The 20,803-nt window shown below is 43.6% G+C and overlaps 1 protein-coding gene across 1 annotated transcript in view; it reads right to left on the bottom strand.

The window, feature by feature from the left end:
* il1rapl2 (interleukin 1 receptor accessory protein-like 2) overlaps positions 1-20,803 on the bottom strand; it is a gene marked incomplete at both ends in the record, with an annotated part of 142,219 nt that overhangs the window by 65,350 nt on the left and 56,066 nt on the right. Inside the window, one exon of the mRNA XM_083686394.1 lies at positions 1,535-1,808. Coding sequence (XP_083542520.1) covers positions 1,535-1,808 — 274 coding nt within the window. The remainder of the gene's footprint in view (positions 1-1,534; positions 1,809-20,803) is intronic.

Here is a 20,803-nt window from a genome sequence, read left to right as displayed (position 1 = left end):
ATATTACATAGTACAGATACAGATCTAAACTGGAATAAAGCATTGTGATATAATCATAATGTATCATTATAAGGCTTGGCATAAATGTTTATGGCCTTCTTATGTCTTCTAACTACCATTTCATACCATCTCCTACCATCCTACTACCAGTTGTTATTAGCCATTTTAAATCAGTCCAAAAACGGCCACAGAGAGATATACTGTAATGTATAATTGCTGTTCGAAAGATAAACCATTACCAAGGCTCATTATAAGATGTATACATTTTAAGAGCTAATAATGCATGACACCTCTTGGCTTTAATCAGTTTTTTCTTCCTCCTCCCAAACGTCTATGCACTATGTACATAGTCTCCCCCCCCCCCCCCCCCCCCCCCCACAAAAACACAAAAAAGAAAGGCTTGATGACTCTGCTAACACTTTGGGATGCATTGCGGCCGCCTGTGCTGTTGTCCAACTGAGTGGGAAAGTAAGTCTAATAAGAGGCCCAGAGACACTGACAGAGACTGGGGCCCTAATTAGACTGTCAGCATAGTGTGAGGGGAGTGCAGAAGCCTCACTTATTTCAAGAGAAAAGCCTTATTATGGCCCAGGAAAAGCATCAGCTTTGTCAGAGAGGAGCCGGATTATCATCTTTGGAAGAGGATTTTTGCAGAAGCTTCGGTACGATCATTGAATAAGATATTATCATTCTATATCTCTATGAGGTCTATATCCAATTCCTTAGCGATTATTCTTAAAGTGGTACAGTACAAATATATTTCCCCCTAAATGTATGATAAGGCCTTAATTGTGCAATCATTGATAATTCCTTGATAATCCAAAATTAAATTCTACACAGGACATTCCTGCTTGCTAGGGACTTGACATGATTGATATTATATTAATGACATTGAAAGGGCATTGTTGTTTAGTGGAATGTCAGTTACATATTTTCAAGCATATATTTTCGAGTCATGTACAGTTCAGCGTCCCTGCTGAGCGTCCCTGCTGAGCCTGCCAGGGGTGAAGCCAGCAAGACATGCATTGTTCCAAGAGGAAACAGAACATGGCACGAGACGTGGATCCCTCTCCCTCTGCACCATCTCATGCTTAGCAGTTGTGGTTGGTGTGCCTTGGTGACGCTGTTTAGCATTGTAATACGTTATGAAAGTCCAGACGTCACAAACGCACACATTTTTTGGGGAGATAGAAGACAGCATTGCTGCATTAGCAAATGCATAAGAGTTTGATTCTTTGGGACTATACTATTGCTACAAAAGTAGACAGGGGGAAATAAGGCCTCTAAACATACATGGCTGGGTTCAATGGCCAAGATCAGCAGTGTAATCAAATGAGAATTCACCACTCACTTCCTGGAAGTGAAGTGGGCTGTGATTGAATGGCGAGACATGGTGCTGTTTGGGGTCAGACAGCTCAAATGTTTTTATCTGACATAAACCCACAGGGACTGCACCCTCCACAAACACAAAGACAAACACACACACACACACACACACACACACACACACACACACACACACACACACACACACCTTAGGACGCAGGTGTAGAAGCCATTGTCCTCCAGCTCGGCGGAGCGGAACCAGATGGAGTCGTCCTCTTTGCTGAGGCGATGGCCAGAGAAGATGATAGGCTCCTCTGAGTCCCCTTTGTTTTTGTACCAGATGAGGCGCAGCTTGGCGCTCTGAGCCATGGAGTAGTTGGTCCTGATGTAACTGTAGAAGAGGGCACACTTTACCCTCACTGGTTCCCCCGCTAGGACCCGATACCTCTTCAGGTCCACCGACCAATCGATGCAGCCGTCCACTGTGGAGGAGGAAGAACCAACAGAAATAAAGTTAGAACACGAGTATGCATTTGTAGCTATCTCGGGAAGCACAACACTCTGAGTGGTATTAGGATTAGGAGTGGCCGCTTGAGTATGCAGACTGAAACTAGGAGAAATCTCATCGTATCCTACATAACTACCCCAGCCCAAGAGCATAATGGATCCATACACAATGGCTACTAGACCTACGGTAGGGTCAAATTCAAATGAAGCGCATGAAGTATTATCACTTGTGCCATTGCATTAGGTTCTTCCATCTCATCTCATCTCATATTCATCTCCTCTCCCCCATCTGCATTTTACATTTGCATCGTAAAATGGAGGGCTCTTCGAGCTTCAAAGACATTTCAAGTTCTGCTCGGCAATTTGCAGCCACTCCCTTGTCTCTATTTCTATTGGTCTAGATGAGCAGAGGAGAGAAAGGCCACAGGAGCCCGTAATGACGAGTCAATCAACATTCCAGTAATGCTTGTGAGCTCTTGGACCAGTTACACAGGGTGAAACAAGAGCATATGACACGGAAGAGGCAAGGAAGGCCATTTGACTGACATAGCCACTGTCAGACTAATACAGCATTATTCAGAGTTATCTGCTGAGGAAAAAAAGTTGGGAAACATGCACTGGCATCTCTTATTGTCTCACCTACTTAACTCATTTAGTGCAGAAGGTGGTGAATAAAGTCGCCAAAATTGTCAACATTCTTGTGTGCCAACGGTAACTTTATTCACCAAAAAGTCATAAATGATGATGCTTATTTTGTAGCCAATCAAAGTATTGTTGCTATGTAAATACAACATAAAACACTTGGCACAGGTGGTGAGTGTTCCGGAATTCTTTGGCAGTTAGTGAGTTAAGTTGAACACACGGGTACAATACAGTAAGTCACTCTGGATAGGAGAGTTTGCTAAATGCCTAAAATATAATGTAAATGTAGGAACTGATGTCGTAAGGGTCAAGGCAAATAGGGCCCAATACATTCTGATTATCAACACATCCAGTTAATTTAAACTTACGGGTGTGACACACTTTAACTAAGTTGTCATCAACATTTCAACTGTATCTTCAAATGAAATGCGAAGAGAATGATGTGTGAGTGTGGGGGACAGCCCCACAGCCCCATTATAAAGCCAAAATGTTGGGTCAGCACAAACAGTTCCATGGCTGGACAACTCACCCAAGACATCTTGACATCAATCATAATAGCCACTGACTCAAATGGCATAAGTACTATGAGTAGGTATAGCTAACTTTATGCTGGCTGCTGAGCTAAGAGATGTGGATTTTGTGTTTATGTGCTTGCATATAAGTCCAATTATAGATGTGTGTGCACACAGCTGCCAGGTAATATGTCACCCCTGCTCTCTGTCCCCATAAATATTGTTTTACATTCCAACCTGTCTACTGTAATTTGTGTTGAGGTCTGCCACTTACTCCGATTTACAGTATAGTTTTTGTTATATACATTTGCTCTGATCATTTTTTTGTCACGCCAGGTTGAAATTAATTCCAGACAGAGCCATGAAATATGCAATGAAAAAATTGATGAGGGAAACTGATATCCATCAAGTGTGAGAGGAGATGCAGGCTGCAGGCTGGGGGTTGGATAGGTGTGTGTGTGTGTGTGTGTGTGTGTGTGTGTGCGTGTGTTTGTGCTACTTGATGTACCCTGAGTTTAAGTGAGGTAATACGTGTGAAGATGCAGCAGCAGAGACAGTAGCAGCACACATTAGTTCGGTCTGTTAGGTTAATGCGTTGTCTTTCAGACAGTGCACAGGTTACAGATTACATAAACAGGCGCCGGGGAAGCAGCCATGTGTTGCCCTGGGTCACAGAGAATGCACTTTTCTGAATGCTACACACACACACACACACACACACACACACACACAGTAAGACACAGAGGGGCTGTCATAGAGCATATGAGCTCTTTAGCGGCCTGTGCTTCAAACCTCACAGCTCCTAAGCTCAACACAGTACCAAAATCCATTGTAAAATCCGTTGTAGATCTGGGCACCTGGCGCAATAATAATAGCTTGACCTGGCTGCTGCACACTGGCCAAGTCTATCATGAAGCAGTACAGCAATTTCAGCCCTGACAGCTGAGAGAGGAAAAAAAGTCAATGTCAGAGCTATAGCCCACCAAATACTTTGTGCTGATGTGCAATTTCAGTCCCGACTTGCATTTGATAGCTTGTTTATTATTTTTCAGAAAAATGTGAATGAATAGCTTTCAGTGGACATGTATCTTTACACAGGTATAAATAGGGACTAAGGGACTGTGCAGCCATTTCAATATGACTCCCTGAAATGAGTAACACTCTGGCGCAGACAAAACCAATCTTATCAGAGGGAAATAAATATGGAAATGTACAGAGTGTTACGGCCCCCACCACTGTGATTGCGCCGGAGAGGCAGTTTATCAACGCACAACTTGTAGGGCATTTTAAATAAATCGACTTGACCACTGAGGCCTTTCCAGACCACAAAACGGATTTGAATTTATTTGCCTTGTCACACCCAGAGAACACTATGTAAGGGACATTTGATAGGGTATCACACTGTTTTGTTTTCAAGTCTGGAGAATTTGAATATGGCCACGGCATATATCATAAATCAGGTTCCCCGGTGATGCAATGAGACTGCTGGGTTAAGGCATGTGAGAGTGTATATTGTACACAAGCAGTACAGTGCATTACTATACAGAGGGAAATGTTGTCAAAAATTATAATCTTTCCTTAAAAGGAATGCTACATTTTTTAAATATGTATTTCCAAACTAGACACAACGATCCTTGAGATCCTATTCCCTAATGGTTGTGATGGTAGGAATGTTTTTTTTTTTTACAAACCATAGCTTGGCAATCAATACCTATACAGCAGACCTACTGTACCGTATACTTCAGTCTACAGTATGTGAGGGTGTGTGATCTTTTTTTACTGAATCCCACAGTGTATGATAATCATGATTACTTGTTTTGCCATGAGGTTAGTTTAGCATATTATTGTGAGCTTTGTCTGGTATGTTATTGAACCACTTTCCAGGCTAGACATTTCACAATTAAAACACCTAGTCTACACTTTCACTCATAATCATCATTATCAGGTTTGCCAGTATGGGTCATTAGCCAGTGTATATCAATACATCAATGGTGCATTATAGTAATCACTTAAAGTAATTAGTTTACCTCATAAATACTGTTCTATTAATTCAGCCAACACATCAGTGAACATCAATAGTAACATAGTCCTATTCATTTGAAATGATACTGTACATCACATAGCCTCACAAGGCTTTAGCTATGGCACAAAACCAAGAACCGTTTTTTCTCACAAGCTTGCTCACAAGTTTGGAACTTGGCAACCACTATGTGATACTGTAGATTTACAGCAAAATCATGAAACAGATGAAGAGTAAATGATGTCCATAGGGAAAACACATGAAAACATGTTGCAATATCTTTCACACTAGGAGTGTTAGACTGTGCAAAATATCTAATAATAATTGGAAATGATGGTCAATAGTAAAAACCAAAAGCGATTCTGTTCTGACTTTAATGTGGAAAACCAATCACCAATCCATTTTCTACATGCTCAAATGCTTTTTCATTGGAACTCTTTGTATGAGTCTCAGACAAAAAAAATCAGGTCAAAATAACACAATCAGATGATAATAATATTGAAATTAGGGAGGCGGTCGTGTCACAGAGGGAAAAAATGACATTTTCTGAGGGGCGTTTTGTAATGAGAAGGAATGAGTTTCATTTCATGTTTGGCCTGAAACAAATTGCCCTATTCATTTCGAGCAATAATCAGGAAAGAATGGATGAAAAATAAAACAAGGGTGGAGGAAGAAGCCAACATTTCCTTTACTGGATCACCTTGTTTATTGGAGTGAATCTTGCAGTCCATTACCAGAGCATCAATACATAACTGTTCCAGAGCCGGAAGAAGAGACAGAGCGAAGGTGGAGTGGAGACAGATAGGAGAAAACAACAAGATATTTAAATCAACCCGGCAAGACAACTGATGAATGCCCCTATAACTGGCAGCTTAAGACTCTGCTTAATTCAAAGTGCTGTAGTAATCAAATGCACACAAAGGACAGTAATTGCCTGGAGTTGATTTCTGTTGACAGAAATAGATTTGTATTATGGTCCTCCCCATGCAAACATGCTGTTTGTCATCCTGCTAGGCTTTGCTTTTCTACAAGCCCTTATAGAGGTAGACACAAAACCCCAGCTCCCCGTCCTCAGTGTCACTCTGCACTCCCATCCACTGCTGACATGCTAGAGAACATACTTGCTGTATCAACATAGTCTCCAGCCGAATATGTTATGGGGGATCGTTTCTGCAGACCAAAGAATATGTTCTGTGTGCAAGTGGCTATAACATCGTATACCAGTGTCTGGCTATACCAGCGTTGACAATCTGTGGTGTGGTAAGATACGCCAAAAACTAAAGATACGCTGTGTGAGAATTACGTGAATTGCAAGATACGTTACTGAGAGTTACTTGAATTAGGACTTACGTGGCAATTAGACAGTATTAGGCATTAACTTCGAGTGGTTACGGTTCGGGTAAGTTGTCAGGGGAAAGCATTTGCAAATATTAGCATAAGCAACAATAATTAGCAAGAATTACCCCCCCCCCCCAAAAAAGTGCCTCAGGCATGATTTAAACCAGCAACGTTGCAAGTCGGGTTCATGAACACGACCATGGAATAACCTGGTCTAGTCACACTTGTTATGTTAATGTAAAGGCTTTCGCCAACAGTCTCTCCACTCCACAAACGTCAGGCACGTTGCCTCTCTTAAACCATCACCCTCCGAGGAACTCAATCCATCCTGTGTTGTGTGTGTTCAACCCCTCATTTGTCACAGTACCAGTGGAGTGTGCAGCAGAGTAGTCGGGACATTTGTCAGTTCTAAGGTTCGTGGTGTTCCGCCGTCTCCCCTCCTCCTCTCGTTCCCCTTCCCTTCCTTTCCTCCCTCCTCTTCCTTTTCCTCCCTCCAATTCATAGGTACAGTAGTTGGCTGGGAGCCAGCCCCGGCTCCTAGTGCAGGTTGCTTTATTTTTGCTTGTCATTAATAAAGAGAAGTGGCCTGCACCTGTCCACTGACAGGCCCCCGCTGAGACCCACGCCAAAGAGAGAGAGAGCGAGAGAGAGGGAGGGAGAGAGAGAGGGAGAGAGCCGGATGGATACACTGGGCGCTTAATGAACTACTTCAAACCACATTGTCATGTTGCTCTGGATGGCCTGCCATTTCCTCCCGGTTACTGATGTTTCCTCTCCTCACCGTGAATCACAGTTAGAGTGACATTTGCCTCTGACAGCCAATCACGCCAGCCAAGAGAGCCCTTCACAGCGAGACCCCAGGATTGGAGCACACTGAGGACTTTCAACCCCCCCCCCCCCCCCCATAACTCCCAATACAGTCCCTCTGTAAGGCTAGGCAGACGGCAACACTAATCATTTACAGTAGTTGTTTTCATTTGAGGATTTTATTTCAATAGGTGGGGCATTTACTGAAAATAAATTTATCAGGTAGGACTAGTGTACAGTTCTCAAAATTGTACACTAGCCCTGCCTAGCCCACCCCTAGCAAGTCTCTAAAATAAACACCAGCACCTAAAAGAAACTGCATCGTCCACTTTGAAAATGCTTAACACCGGTAAAAAGCCCTCTGTGAATCGATAGCATACATTATTCCTATGTGCACATCTTAATCTATCTGAAATCCTCTTGACACTATGTCAATAAACGAACCATTTGAAAGATAACAAGGGATTAATGTTTGTTCCCCCTCACCTCCCTCTCCCCGCTGCCCAGGGCTGACATCACCTGCACACTTCACAAGGCTACCATCCAAGAAGCTTAAAGGTGTCACTTTGAGAGGGGAGAGAGGGAGTCATGTTAAATGGCTGTTATGCCATCTACAGTACTTAAGATAAAATACAATGTGCCAACATACAGTCAATACGGCGGTGTATTTATGAAGAGTGTTTACTGGCTCCCTGATCAACCCTCTCAGCCACATAATTGTGCTGTCTATTAATGATGGAAGAATTAAATATCCCTGGTTCCTTAAAATCCATGCTTCAATTACGCTAGCTCGTGTTAATCACCGCAAAGCTGAGCTGAAATAGATGAATACAATAAATTCTTCAAATATTTGATGTGTTGAAATAATCAAATTGCTGCAGCAAATTGGTCTCAGATGCTGAACACAGAAAGCAGATGCCGACGATCTTGAAACGTCAAATGTATTTACAGAGAACATGTCAAGAACGTTCAAGCTAGTCAACCAACGCTTTTAATTTACGGCGTATACATCAAGGTCTTCCAAGTGCACAGAGTTAGTTACACTGCTCTACACTTCTCAAATCTGAATCCAAGTAGTCGCTGTGTTTGTCAATGCCATATTTGTTTTGAAGCGGTGGTCTCGGAGGTACCGAGCAATATCAACATCCTGGCAACTGTGGTGGAGCAGTGTCACCTTGCTACCTGCTGCTTCTGCTGCAGCCTCTGTGCCGCCCATTGACCTCGCTAACATAACCTGCCCACGCCAGCCAGGCAATGTCTCAGTATTATTCATTAGGCAAGTATTACTTGATTAAAACAACTGTGACCACTGTCTCTATGATCTTATATGGTCAGTTTGTCTGTCAATTGGTGAGGTCATCTCAAGTGATGAGCATTAAAAAAAAAAAATTGGAGAGCATACATGTACAGTCGTATACCCTTGTGCCTTGACACTTCACATCAATCAAGGATGTCTAGTGAACATAACTAATGGCTTTAATTGGGAGTGAAACTGATATTGTGAGACACAACAGCAACAGCTGATGATATGTTGAATTCATGGGCAATATAATAGCCCTGATACTGTAGCATTTGTTTTGGCCCACTGTAGTGAGGTTCCATGGTGCCATGCTTCAATGTCCTCATTAGCTAGCTGGTTCTCATGAGACGTTTGATTTTCTGTTGGAGCTAGAGCCGGGGCTGGTGCCAAAGACTCTCAGAGAGAGCTCTTTCATATGTGGCCAGCCCTCATAATTCAAGGACAATTTAACATTGCCCTGCAGGCACAGTCACAACTTTAACCAACATGTCCAGCCGAAAGCCTTCAGACGTTTTTTTTTGTCCAATATTTTACCATGAGTTAGCTAACCTTGACCACTGCGAGGAAATGTTTGACACACCAAGAAATGGAACTAGTTACTTCACATCAACTACAGATCATGATGGATCATGTTTTGGACCCGTCCATTAACCATTGTGCAGAGCGCGGCACTTTCCATCAACACGGATTTCATGCTGAATATGAATGAAAAATGTCTTTGAATCACAGTCCAGTCCCTTTTTGATTGAACTTCTCTTTCATCCAAGGCTGGGCCCAACCCCTTTCTCGCACTACGTACCTCACCAAGGATTGTACTATATTTACATAGTTAATTTCTCACAGCTAAATACTATTACATGTATACACTGTGTGAGTGTCTGTGCACCTGTTTCCCTTCCTTTGCAAGTTAATGAGGAAACGAGCTGGCCTAATTACCAAGCTCCCCATGGACGCTCTCGAGTTTACACTGATCAAAACAAATAAGACTCTCCTGGTATCTCTCGAGATCATTCAGGGGCATTTAAAAATCTAACCACAGTTGGGTCGACCACTGCTACGTTCTTTGCACACACCAGATATGACACTTCTAAAAGTGTTCCACGAAACATTTTCTCTATGGATCTACATGTTTGTACGCGCTCTTATTCTGACACGTCTGTCTGTAATGGATGAATAGAACCATTTTGTTCAATTACAGCAAATAAGTACTGTAGTTTACTGTATAATACAGTGTGTATATACAGCATTAGAGCAAATGTGTGTTAGAAGGGATCCACTGCCATTGCAGTGGCAATTACCAAAGGTGTTGGGGCTGTGCCAGGCTGACGGCTCACGGCTGTTAAGCCCCGCTGTTTATACCGGGGGGACAGGACGTGTCATAGTGATGACACCCACTGTACTGATGGGCTAGCAACGAGGAATAGCGACAGAGAGAGAGGGAGAGAGAGAGAGAGAGAGAGAGAGGGAAAGAGAGAGAGAGAGAGAGAGTGTGTGAAAGAGGGGGATGGAGAGGGAAAGAGACATGGACAGAGAGGAGGATAGAGACTGAGAGACAAGGAGACAGAGAGAAAGGCAAATAGAGGTGGACCAAGGGAGGAAAGACATGACAAATGGGGAACAAAAAAAAGAAAAGGGAGAGAGAGAGAGAGAGAGAGAGAGAGAGAGAGAGAGAGGGGGGGGGGGTGAGAAGGGGGGTAAGAAGGTGAGAGGGACAGAGTGGTGTGAGGGAGCCACGATCAGTGGCCAAAGAAAGGGAAATGGGGGAGGGTAAGGGGTAAGGGAAGGATGGAGGGAGGATAGGGGAGTCTCGGAGGGCAGTTCTGAGTGGGAACAGATGGACTGATTCCACCTCCTCATCAGCATCAGGCCTCCGTGACGTTCCCCCACCAAAGCTTCTGCAGTTGACACCTCAGGGCTGCCTATGCCCATGGCCGTGCCTGTGTACCTGTGTCTGTGCTGCCTACAGACATAGCCACGTCCTCTATTAGCTCCTCTACACAGCAATGCTACAGCCCTGACAGGTCTGACAGTGGAGGAGAGAAGTACAGGCCTCCAGTGGAGATTAACTTTACATTACACCTCCATGGGCTGGTCATCCTGTACACACACAACATGAGGTGCACCTGCGACTGAATACATCTACCCCCCCCCGGCACCGACAGCGGTGGACTCTCCCTATCGACATCCGTGACATTCATCTCCAGTGCCCTGCTGAAAACACAGTGTGTTGCAATGCAATGTGAGCAGTGGTTTGGGGATAGAAAATAAGATTTCGCCTGATAAAAATCCCAATACAAAAGGAGGAGGCATAAGCTATAAGCGACATACTCTCCGAGCAATAGCAATTATAGACATGGAGAAGATGTGGCTTTTGGAGGTAAAGAAGAGCTTACAGGTAGGGGGAAAAAAACAGCCTCTTAATTTCCGATGGGATCCGGGAGAAGACTTGCACACGGTGCAGTTACAGTAGGATCAGATAACTTTTCTCCCTCTCTCAGCTGGAAAGCATCCGTCATCAGGCTTTTGTCGAGTAGAGAGCACGGGCGGCTGAAAGGTTTTGTCAGCTATCAGATAAGACTGCAGCTGTATTCCAGCCCCGTCATTCAGCATCAATAAAAGATTTACCCAACCCCCGAAGCCTACAGACTACTGAGAATGCTGCTGCCACAGAAGCCTTGGTTCATAAAGGGAGCCAGCAGCTAGCAAGAGCAGGAGGACGCGCCATTATCAGACCCGGGCGTTTTATCTGCCTGATGCGTCAAGTGCCCCTGTCCCTTGCTACCCGCTACCGTCCTTCTGCGTTCTGTGATGGCACAATTGTATGGTTAGCCTAAGGTGACCTACCTCGCTGACAGAGTTTGGTCTGGGTGCACAAAGACACACAGAGATACAGAAAGATAGACAGAAAGACAGACACTGCAGCACTGTGGACTGTGAACTCCACATATACATACATAAAGGTTCTACTTAGGCCTAAAAAGGATTCTTCAGCTGAACCTTTGGGAGAACCCTTTGAAAAACATGTTGGGTTCCATGTAGGACCTCCTTTGGCAACCCAAAGGGTTCTTTCCAGGGTTCTCCCAGCTCTAAGCGTGAAGGACAGCAGGGTAGGAGTGGCAGGAAGGCTGGGGGGAGGGACTTCTATAAACAGCGTTAGTGGTACTGGAATATGCATCTTGACAGCCAAGCCACGCGGGAGGTGAGGCAAGGTGCACTCAGAGGTCAGCAACCATGATGCTCTACCAAGACGAGGGTAGAAACCACTGCCTACTGTGACACTACAGTGGGCTCCGTTTAGCATTCTATCACACACACGCATACACACACACACGCACACACACACACACACACACACACACACACACACACACACACACACACACACACACACACACACACACACATTCTAACAAAGATATCAGTAAATTGATTTTCCCCACCACAGAATGTGCTGCTCTCTGTCTCCAATCACTCTGAAACAATATTTGAAGAGCTCATATCATAGGTATGATAGAGGTATGATAGAGGTGCTTGATTTGTAAAACAGAGACCGGTTTTGACAGTATTTGAATGAAAATCAGGAATTCAATTCTGGTACATGGAAACCTGGTACAGTATTTCTTCATTGTTCCTGTGAGTGGGCTCTGCGCCGTAACCCCCGGCTCCCTGCAAGCTACAGCTGTGTGGCGGAGCCGAACAGCGCCTCGGTCCGTGGCACGCCCGGCGGGACTGGCACGCACGGACTGGCGCTGGACGCGCAGGGCCCACATGGGACCCTGGCCCAACAAGAACATCCATCTTGACTGGCACCTGGTCTCAGGGAGCCCGCCACACAGTCAGCGGAGCAGGCTGGTAATGGTCTGTGGGCTGAGGCGCAGGCAGGAAGCAGGAAACAGCACAGGGAGCTGGGGAATAGGGCCTCCAACAACACCACTACTGTGCGCATTGAGCAAGAAAGACATCCGCCTCCTGTATCTAATGTCTACACAGGCACGAGTGGAGAATTTCATATAATATGTGTGTGAATCAGGGGAGACTCGTGGAGGTAGAAATCGGAGGACAGGCTCGATGACGATTGTAATGCACGGAATGGAATGAAGAATGGGTGTGTGATACCATTCCTCATTTCATTCCGTGCATTACAATGAGGCCGTCCTCTGATTTCTACCTTCGCCAGCCTCTACTGGTGTGAATACTGTTTGTAAGTTCTTAGTGTCTTTCTACAAGATACCAGTGGTTCAGTGTTGGCCAGGTCTCCCTTGAGAAAGAAGTATATTTACCCCATAGGGACTTCCTAGAGAGATACAAAATATAATGTACACCTGTTGTTTGGCTATGTAGATGTTATCATACTACTGTATTTGGTTAACTGAACACCTGGCAGTGGAGGTAGTACTGATTATGACGATAACGTTTAAAACACTGTGCAAAATTGTTAGGTGAAGCTCAGCTGGTTTTAAATCCATTTACTACCCTACATTAAAGCAATGCGGATAAAAGGGACTGAATGAGGTAGGAGCACTTATGGATAGCCCCTAAAAAAACCTTCAGCACGAAACAAGTGTAACTTTATGAACTATGTAAGCAGAGCAAGTCACTGTGAAATAACTACAGCGGGAATGACTTCCCTTTACATGGGGTCACCTTTGTGTTTATGAAATATGCATAGAGGAGGAAAATCAGATGTCTTCTTTGCTCCGGTTGAACAGTGCTTACTTAGCGTAGCCCAACGTCTTGACCCATTTACCTGATCAAAGCAAGGCACTGCTTATAGCTGACTGGGATGAATACAAGAGGCCAAAAAGCAGGAGAGAAAAATCAAATCTTCTCCATTCCCCCTGGCCTGACAAGTAATCTATAGTAACTCCATCAACAAAAGGTATGGACAAAGAAACAACAACTCACAACTCAATTACCGGCCCTGTGTTTGTGTGTGAACGTGGATGAGAAACTGTTGAAAATCCCTGTCAGAGGGGAGTTGTGGTGTTCTTATCGATGCTATTGGAATTCTCTCCCTCCCTCTGTCAGCCTGTCTCCCTCAGGCACTCACCGTCAGACACCACGCTGTCCAAGGTCATTCCCCAAGTCCTGGAGGCTGCAATTTAGCCAGCGTTTCTGATAATCCAACTGTTTCTCATGTTTCCCCCTGCATCTCCTCTGCATTCCTTCACTGTGCTCAGCCACTGGTCTGCTGCTGTCCCCTCCAGCCCTCCACCACCAGTGTGTTACTGCAAATTAGGGGCCAATTAGTGGCCGAGTGGCTGCTTCCTGTCTCTGCCTGTGTGGATGGAGCATTAACCAATCAGAGTCTCACAGGGGGCATCTCTGCCCTCTGCAAATGTCAGCTCACCTGTGATTTCTCTGATCTCATTCCCCCATCCACCAGTTAGTGAACAATGCTCTCTCTCTCTCTCTCTCTCTCTCTCTCTCTCTCTCTCTCTCTTTATTTCTCTCTCCCTCAAACATTTCAAATGCACATGTTCTAAAAGGGTCTTTTCACACCTCTCTTTGCATGAAAGCATTTTTGGAAAATATGATTTAGCTGGATAAGTACTATAAAACCATGAAATATAGAAGAGATGGCTGAAATAATATCACGGTTCTACAGTCAGGCTTTCTAAATGTGTTTAGAAGTTTATTTTTGAAATTAGTTGTTGAACAACTTTGCCTTTAAGGGAGAAATATCACCATCAAAACAAACATCCCATTACCCATGAAATAAAACAAATAATGAATCCATTAAAGCACATTTCAATCTATAACAATATGAAGAAATGTGACAATTTCCCATTAAGAGCCAACGTTGTGGGTTTGAGCACCGTGCAGAGATTGCTGTCTAAGACTTAACGAACTCAAAGAAAAATAACTCATAAAGGAATTCTCACATTATGTTTGCCTTGACAGTTCACCTCAGGGCTCTGGGCTCCAGCTCAGACAAAGACACGTCTAAAAATACTGTGTCCTGTTTGCCGCTGCCTCCCTGTGTCACCCGCTGACGTGTGTCTCCATGACGTGGTTGCCAGGACACCTATTACAGTGTGTAAGGTCACTCAGGAGTGGCACAGGGTGAAATAGATGGACAGACGGGTGTTAGGAGACGCAAACTCCTAATCTGTGTCAAAAGACGCCACTGTCATTCCAACTGAATACTACTTTGACATGTGGACGGAATGCCTAGAGACTGTGTATTGAGTTGAATAGAAGTAGAGAGAATTTCAATGGCGGGGAAGAAAAGTCATTATTTTATTGCCATGCCAATGACCATGTTGAAAATAGCGTGGGCATAGTGTAGGCTATACGGTGAAGAGGACGATTGGTCGTAAATTGAGGTGAAAAGAGGCTTAGAAAGGAGAGAAAGTGTGTTTCAATGAAGCATCACATTGCTTCACACCGTGCCTATCTTGTGCTCTCTTCATCCCCTCTTTGGAGGAGCAGGGTTTGTGGTCAGGATTGGTCACCCTCCAGTCCCCACATGGATTACTGGGAGATGAAGATGCACACCCAGGCACCCGGTGGTGAGGAGCCAGGCCTCGTCACTACGTCGTCAGGTACAGTGACAGCTCTTAGCAGGCCAGACCAAGTAAGAGAACCAAGCCCCCTCCCTGTCAACTCCCTGTCCTGGTTCCCAGCCAAGAGGAGTCCATGTCTCCAGCAGTCCTCAGAGGTCAAATTATGATCTGTTTCATTTACAGCATCGGGGTGTTTGATTGGAGGAAGTATCAATGTGTGCACAGCGGGGCTGGTCGTCATGAGTCACAATGGCATGGTGGACCTGGGGTGAGTTTCCCAAAAGCTTCTTAGCAAACGTGGCACTTCATTTTTCTTGACAATCCAGCACCACAGTAAGAAAATTGTGAAAATCCATTTTTTTACGGGCAATGCTCTATGTGTCTTCATTTGGCTACTTGCCAAATGCAGCACTTTGCTGTTCAACGACTGATCTAATCCTGGGTCTTTGAGAGAAATCAAGTATCACGTTAGCTACAGAGCTTTCTAGAAACTCACTCCTGGAAGACTGGCTTTGGGCACTGCATGGTAATGACCTGCTGTACTGCTGAAGGCACAGGGGGACCAGCAAAGTGGATCAGACCTCCCTCGGTGGCTGAAGAGTTGGGAATTTAGCTAAATTGGCTTTGAGAGATGTCTCCTTTAGATACACCTGGGCTGGCCGTAGGGGCAACAGCCATAGCTTGAGGAAACGGCTCCACAGTGAAAGAGCTAATACTGTAGTTGCATAAAGAACTACACAGAGAGGGATAGTATTTGGTCTACGTGCTTCATTAGCATTTATTTAAAAAAGAAATGCAATATAATTTCATTCTGTGAAGTACAATGCACCACAGAGCTCTGCTCATCAGTGCCATCAAATAGCATGTACACATGCACATGAAATTGTGTTGGGCTGTGTATTTGATTCATTATGCTCTGTAATGAGTTTGTCAACAGAGGCTGGTCCTGCCTCTCTGGGAACCAGGCTGCTATCAGGTGATCTATTCATTGTCTGACCTACAGGATATTATTTTCATTAGGACCAAATGACATTTTAATAAAGCACAGGGGAGGATCATTAAGGACGGACAAATTGTTGTTTATCACGCCCCCCTATGACGGAAACACATTCTCCTGTGATCCGATTGGCACATTATTAACAGCCAAAGGGGCTTCGGGCCCGCCCGGCTCGGTAACCCTGACGTCGGCGTCCTCTCGGGTGTGGAGATTGTTGAACTGGCTTTTGCCACACGCACAGCGGATGATGGATAGGTGTCAAGCACAGGTCTCCTCAGCATTTGTCTGGCTTTCGTTTAACACCTGTTCACGGTCCATTGTGAATGGCCTTCCGAGGCGCCACGGGCCCTGTGCCGCATATCAATGCCGGCATACACATCAATGCCTGCTTCTCTCTCTCTCTCTCTCTCTCTCTCTCTCCCCTTTCCGAAACAATGAGCGGTCACCATAAGTGAACAAAGAAGCCTCTTGCCTGCTATTAGCATACACTAACTCCTGGACCCCCGTCACAATCCTTCAAATGTGTAAAGCATGTACCCTTGAAAATGCTAGCATAGAAGTGCTTTGATGTGTCTGTTTCAATTCATGAGTCAACAAGAGAGAGACCCCCTTGTTCATCCAGGAAACCTTGAAAAGAATAGTGTGTGTAGTGCTTGTGATGTGCACAATTAAGTTGTACAATTGAAGTGTGTTAACCGCGCAAACGTTGTCAAGGCCGTCATGCATGTTATCTTTTCCTAATTGTGTTACTATTCTATTATGTAATTAACTCGAACAAGCAACAAGGGGCCATGCTGATTATGTTGTTCGGGTGACACAGCAAACTAACATTTAGAATAATGATGACAGACAGAGCTTTTGACAATAGCTTTTGTCACTTGAAAACATCTTGAAGTGGAAACGTGGTGCTTTGCATTCCAAGTCGCGCCATGCATATTGTTATGGAAAGTGGTTGTGACAACATGCTAATTCAGTCTGGAGCGCAGCCTGCTTCTCCCTAAACGGTGCACATCTACTTAATCTATCTCCCCTCTCGTCTCCTTTGAAGAGGATGGTGACTGGTCTACAGTAATAGACAGGCGTGTGTGTGTGTGTGTGTGTGTTGTGTGTGTGTGTGTGTGTGTGTGTGTGTGTGATTTATCACACATTAGGTCCTCTACATAGACTGTAAGCTCGCAGTTCTTAACATCTCATGTATTAACCAGATTGGTGAGGAAGATAAGTCCTCCTCATAAATACTGTACACGAAAAAAAGGTCAAGAGCTTCTTCTAGGGCTACTGTTAGCTTGAATTAACAGTAACCCTACAGTATGTGTAGCACAAGGGAATCTCTCTTGATGAATAATAATGATACTGTAATACAAAAACGTTTCTGTGGAATCTCAAAGCCACAGCGCATTCCAAAAGCCTGTATTATTACCCCCTTCCTATCCAACCTTATAACATGCAACAAAATATGTCACTTTTGCTGATGGTGGACATCTATTCAAGCAACAGTGTGTGCAGTGCCTGGCCTTTTCTGCTTGTCAGCAAGTTTTCAGTGCCTGGCAGAAATCAAAGAGCTTGAATTTATAGATGGCAAATGACAGGAGCGGGCAAGGTAGCCTGGTGAGATAATGCCACTGTGCCTCTGTGTTCCACAGCAACACCGTGGAGGTTATCTCACTCATATAAATAAATAAATAGATCAATAAACAAATAAATACATAAATACAAGGTGTATTGCATTTTAATTCTATGCTGTGTATCTGCATTTGTTTTGCAGGAATATTCAAGGCTCCAAATAACAGGGTTAACCAGTGCCTGGTTTGCAAGAAAATATAAAATTGTATATTTAAGAATATTATCTGGTGGACTGAAATGCATAATATGCCACTGTAAGCATGGGGAATGAGCACAAGCAATATTACAGTCATTACTACTTAACAATAATTAAAGATACATTAAGCAATTAGTTTGAGGTAAAAGTAATTGTGTCTGTCAATATAGACTAATAGTATTGTAGGACAACAACAAGTTGAAGGTGCATCATATCCCACATCTCTTCAAAGAGCCTCTTTAAGCCTTCAAGAGTCTATGTACTGCCTAAGTAGTTTCCTCTAATGCACTTGACGTTCTTCTCCAATAAAAACATCGTTAATAAGCTAATTATTCATTTCATTCCTCCACCGCAAATTGATAACATACTGAACTTGGTAGTTTCACATTATGCAATGTCAAAACAATGGTACTGTAGCCCTCCTAACAATTCACTCCGCAATTAAGTGTTCTAAGGAGGGTCTGTCAAGAAGGTGCATAAACAAGCAAATTCAGGTGAAGGAGAGGGAACAAGAGAATCCAAAAACAATCAAGAGATGTCTCCAACACAGAGCTTCAATTTCGTGTATCAAAGATAAATGTCACAGACACTGACAAAAAAACACCATTAAAAGAATGATTCTAAAGATACATACGGCTACATATGAGTCAGTTTTTGTTGTTCTGCTTTGATTTGAAAAGAAAAGCCCCTGTCTTCTTCTGCTGGAGCCCTTCAGTAGAGATGTTCCATACAGCCTATGATGAAGTCACATCCTTAAAGTGGGAAGGAATTAACTCTGTCCTGTTAGCTGTTAGGGATTGTTCCGGATCCATATTTGAATCATCATTAGGGAAGTGTAAACAGGCTGCCACAGCAGTGTTGGCTGCCATGTACCTCGAGGTGTGTCTCAAAGCCACAACAGATGGCCACAATTATACACTTGAAAAGAAACTCCACAAATACGCTTCTTTGGCTTTTTCTCTGTAGCCTACTTCTCCTTTAGTGTTATCTGGGTGGAAAATTGAATAGACAGGCTTTCACTGTTTGTTACCATTTCTTAACAGCAAATGAATTGTAATGCAGGGAGGGAGATAATCATGTTTTGTTTTGTTAGAGCCTAAATCTCTAGATAAATAAGATGTCAGAACATGCTGTAGGACTGGGTAAACTACTGAAGTGTGGGTTATGATCTGGCCATCTTAGGCCCTCCCTAACCCAGGAGAGACCAACAGTACAACACAAGCCTGGGGTGAAGAGGTTGTTGCTGTTATCTAGGAATGTTTTGTTCCTCTCGAGTGAATATTTAATCTGTAATGGATGATAGTTTTCACTGTGTAGATATATAGTCTTATATTGTATATTGTTGATATTTGTTTGGTTTTTAGACGCACATACTGTATTGTATACTAGATCAAATTAGAGCATTTACTTCCAGCAAATGCTTGTCAGATTCTCTATCATTTATTGATAGTAAATAAATGACTAATTCTCTTGATGTAATATCCAATATATTGACAGGAACGATTACAAGCTCCAAGACACAATACCTGAAATAGAAGGCAACCTGGAAATCTTAGAGTGTGAAAAAAAGAAGAAAAAAAGAAATTGGATTTCACTGGAAAAATAGAGACTTGATCAAAGTCATACCGGGCTAAGCCTTGGATTGTACACGGAGAATAGGGTTTATAGACTATACAGAACAGAGAATAAGGGTTGTGTTAATTGACTTCAGACAAGGGTAGAAAATATAGGTGTTTTGCAGGGAGCCTTGCTGACAATTTTGGTGGGCCCTTTCTGAGTAAACGAAGGAACAGGGCACTCTCCATCAGTGGGTGTCAAGGTAAAGCTGCGTGTAGGCACTTTTGAGATCCATTATTTCCTGGTTGAAAGAGTGACTCTCAAAGTCCTCAAGGCTGTTAAAAAGGTTAAACAGCAGTTAGCCCAAACATTTTCTACATTTCTTTTATCTTGGCTCGAGTTTCCAGCTCAAGATGCCTCATCTCATCACATCAAGCTTCTAATGACATTAGATAATGTAAATATGTTGAAGGATAATCTACGGCTAAGAGAATGGTTTCAGAACGGCTTATCCTCTAAAAACAAATATTTAGAAACATCAACTAAACAGACATGACGACTGGGATACACAGCACCTTGCTGAAACAAGCTTTAAATTGGATTGTGGCAAGAATAATAATATCATTCTATATTTACCTCCTCATAATTACTCACCATGCATGAGTGCCTGTGACATGCTTCAGGATAGACATGTGTGAAGCGCAAAGGCACACACCTGTACAGTACGTACCTAGAAAACACTCTCTTCTCATCTTGAACACATGATTCAAACAACACACGTGTTTCTACCCAGATTCTAGGGCAGCTGAAAAATGCCAGTATTCATGTATTCAAAAGAACAGGCCAGTGTGGCACAGTAGGTCATGTGACCACAGTCAGTCTGAGTACACCATAGGCTGGACAGTAGCAGGTCAGTGCCCGTAGGCCGGAGGACTGCTGGCGCCCGTCCAAGCAATGCCATCCACGGCAGCCTGTGCCCCCCACAGATAAGGTTAGGCTGAGGCAGGCTAACTCACTGGACTAAAGTGGCCTCTTGTTACCAGGAAACGTCTGTTTGAGTTGACAGCCCAAGCAGTAGGACTAGCCCTACTTGTTGTTGAAGAATGGAGATGTCTCTATTCTTGGTTGAGGAAGCTTTACGTCCCTTTAATAATGACAACGAATACTACTATGGCCAGCAACTATTCACTCTCAACATTAAAACAAATGTTTCCCTCAATATTGCTGCATACTGTATCTGTCCTACAGGATTTTTTTTTTTTTGCCAAGATCATGTTCTGCCCATCATTATTTCACTTCCTGTTTTTGACGGAAAGAATTAGGCCATTACTAGTTAATGAATTGTTGCCTGACTAGGCCGGTAATTAGACATCAGTTTATTTCAGATAAAAGGATGGCTTTTAATTAGGATAAGAAATATATGAAGTCCTCTGTGGCAAGAAGATGTCTTTTTGTCTCGATTAATTAAT

Source organism: Argentina silus (genome assembly GCF_951799395.1).
Source record: "Argentina silus genome assembly, chromosome: 15".
NCBI classification, from domain to species: domain Eukaryota; kingdom Metazoa; phylum Chordata; class Actinopteri; order Argentiniformes; family Argentinidae; genus Argentina; species Argentina silus.
Note: the sequence above shows the minus strand (reverse complement) of the source record. Positions and strands in the feature narration are given on the sequence as shown.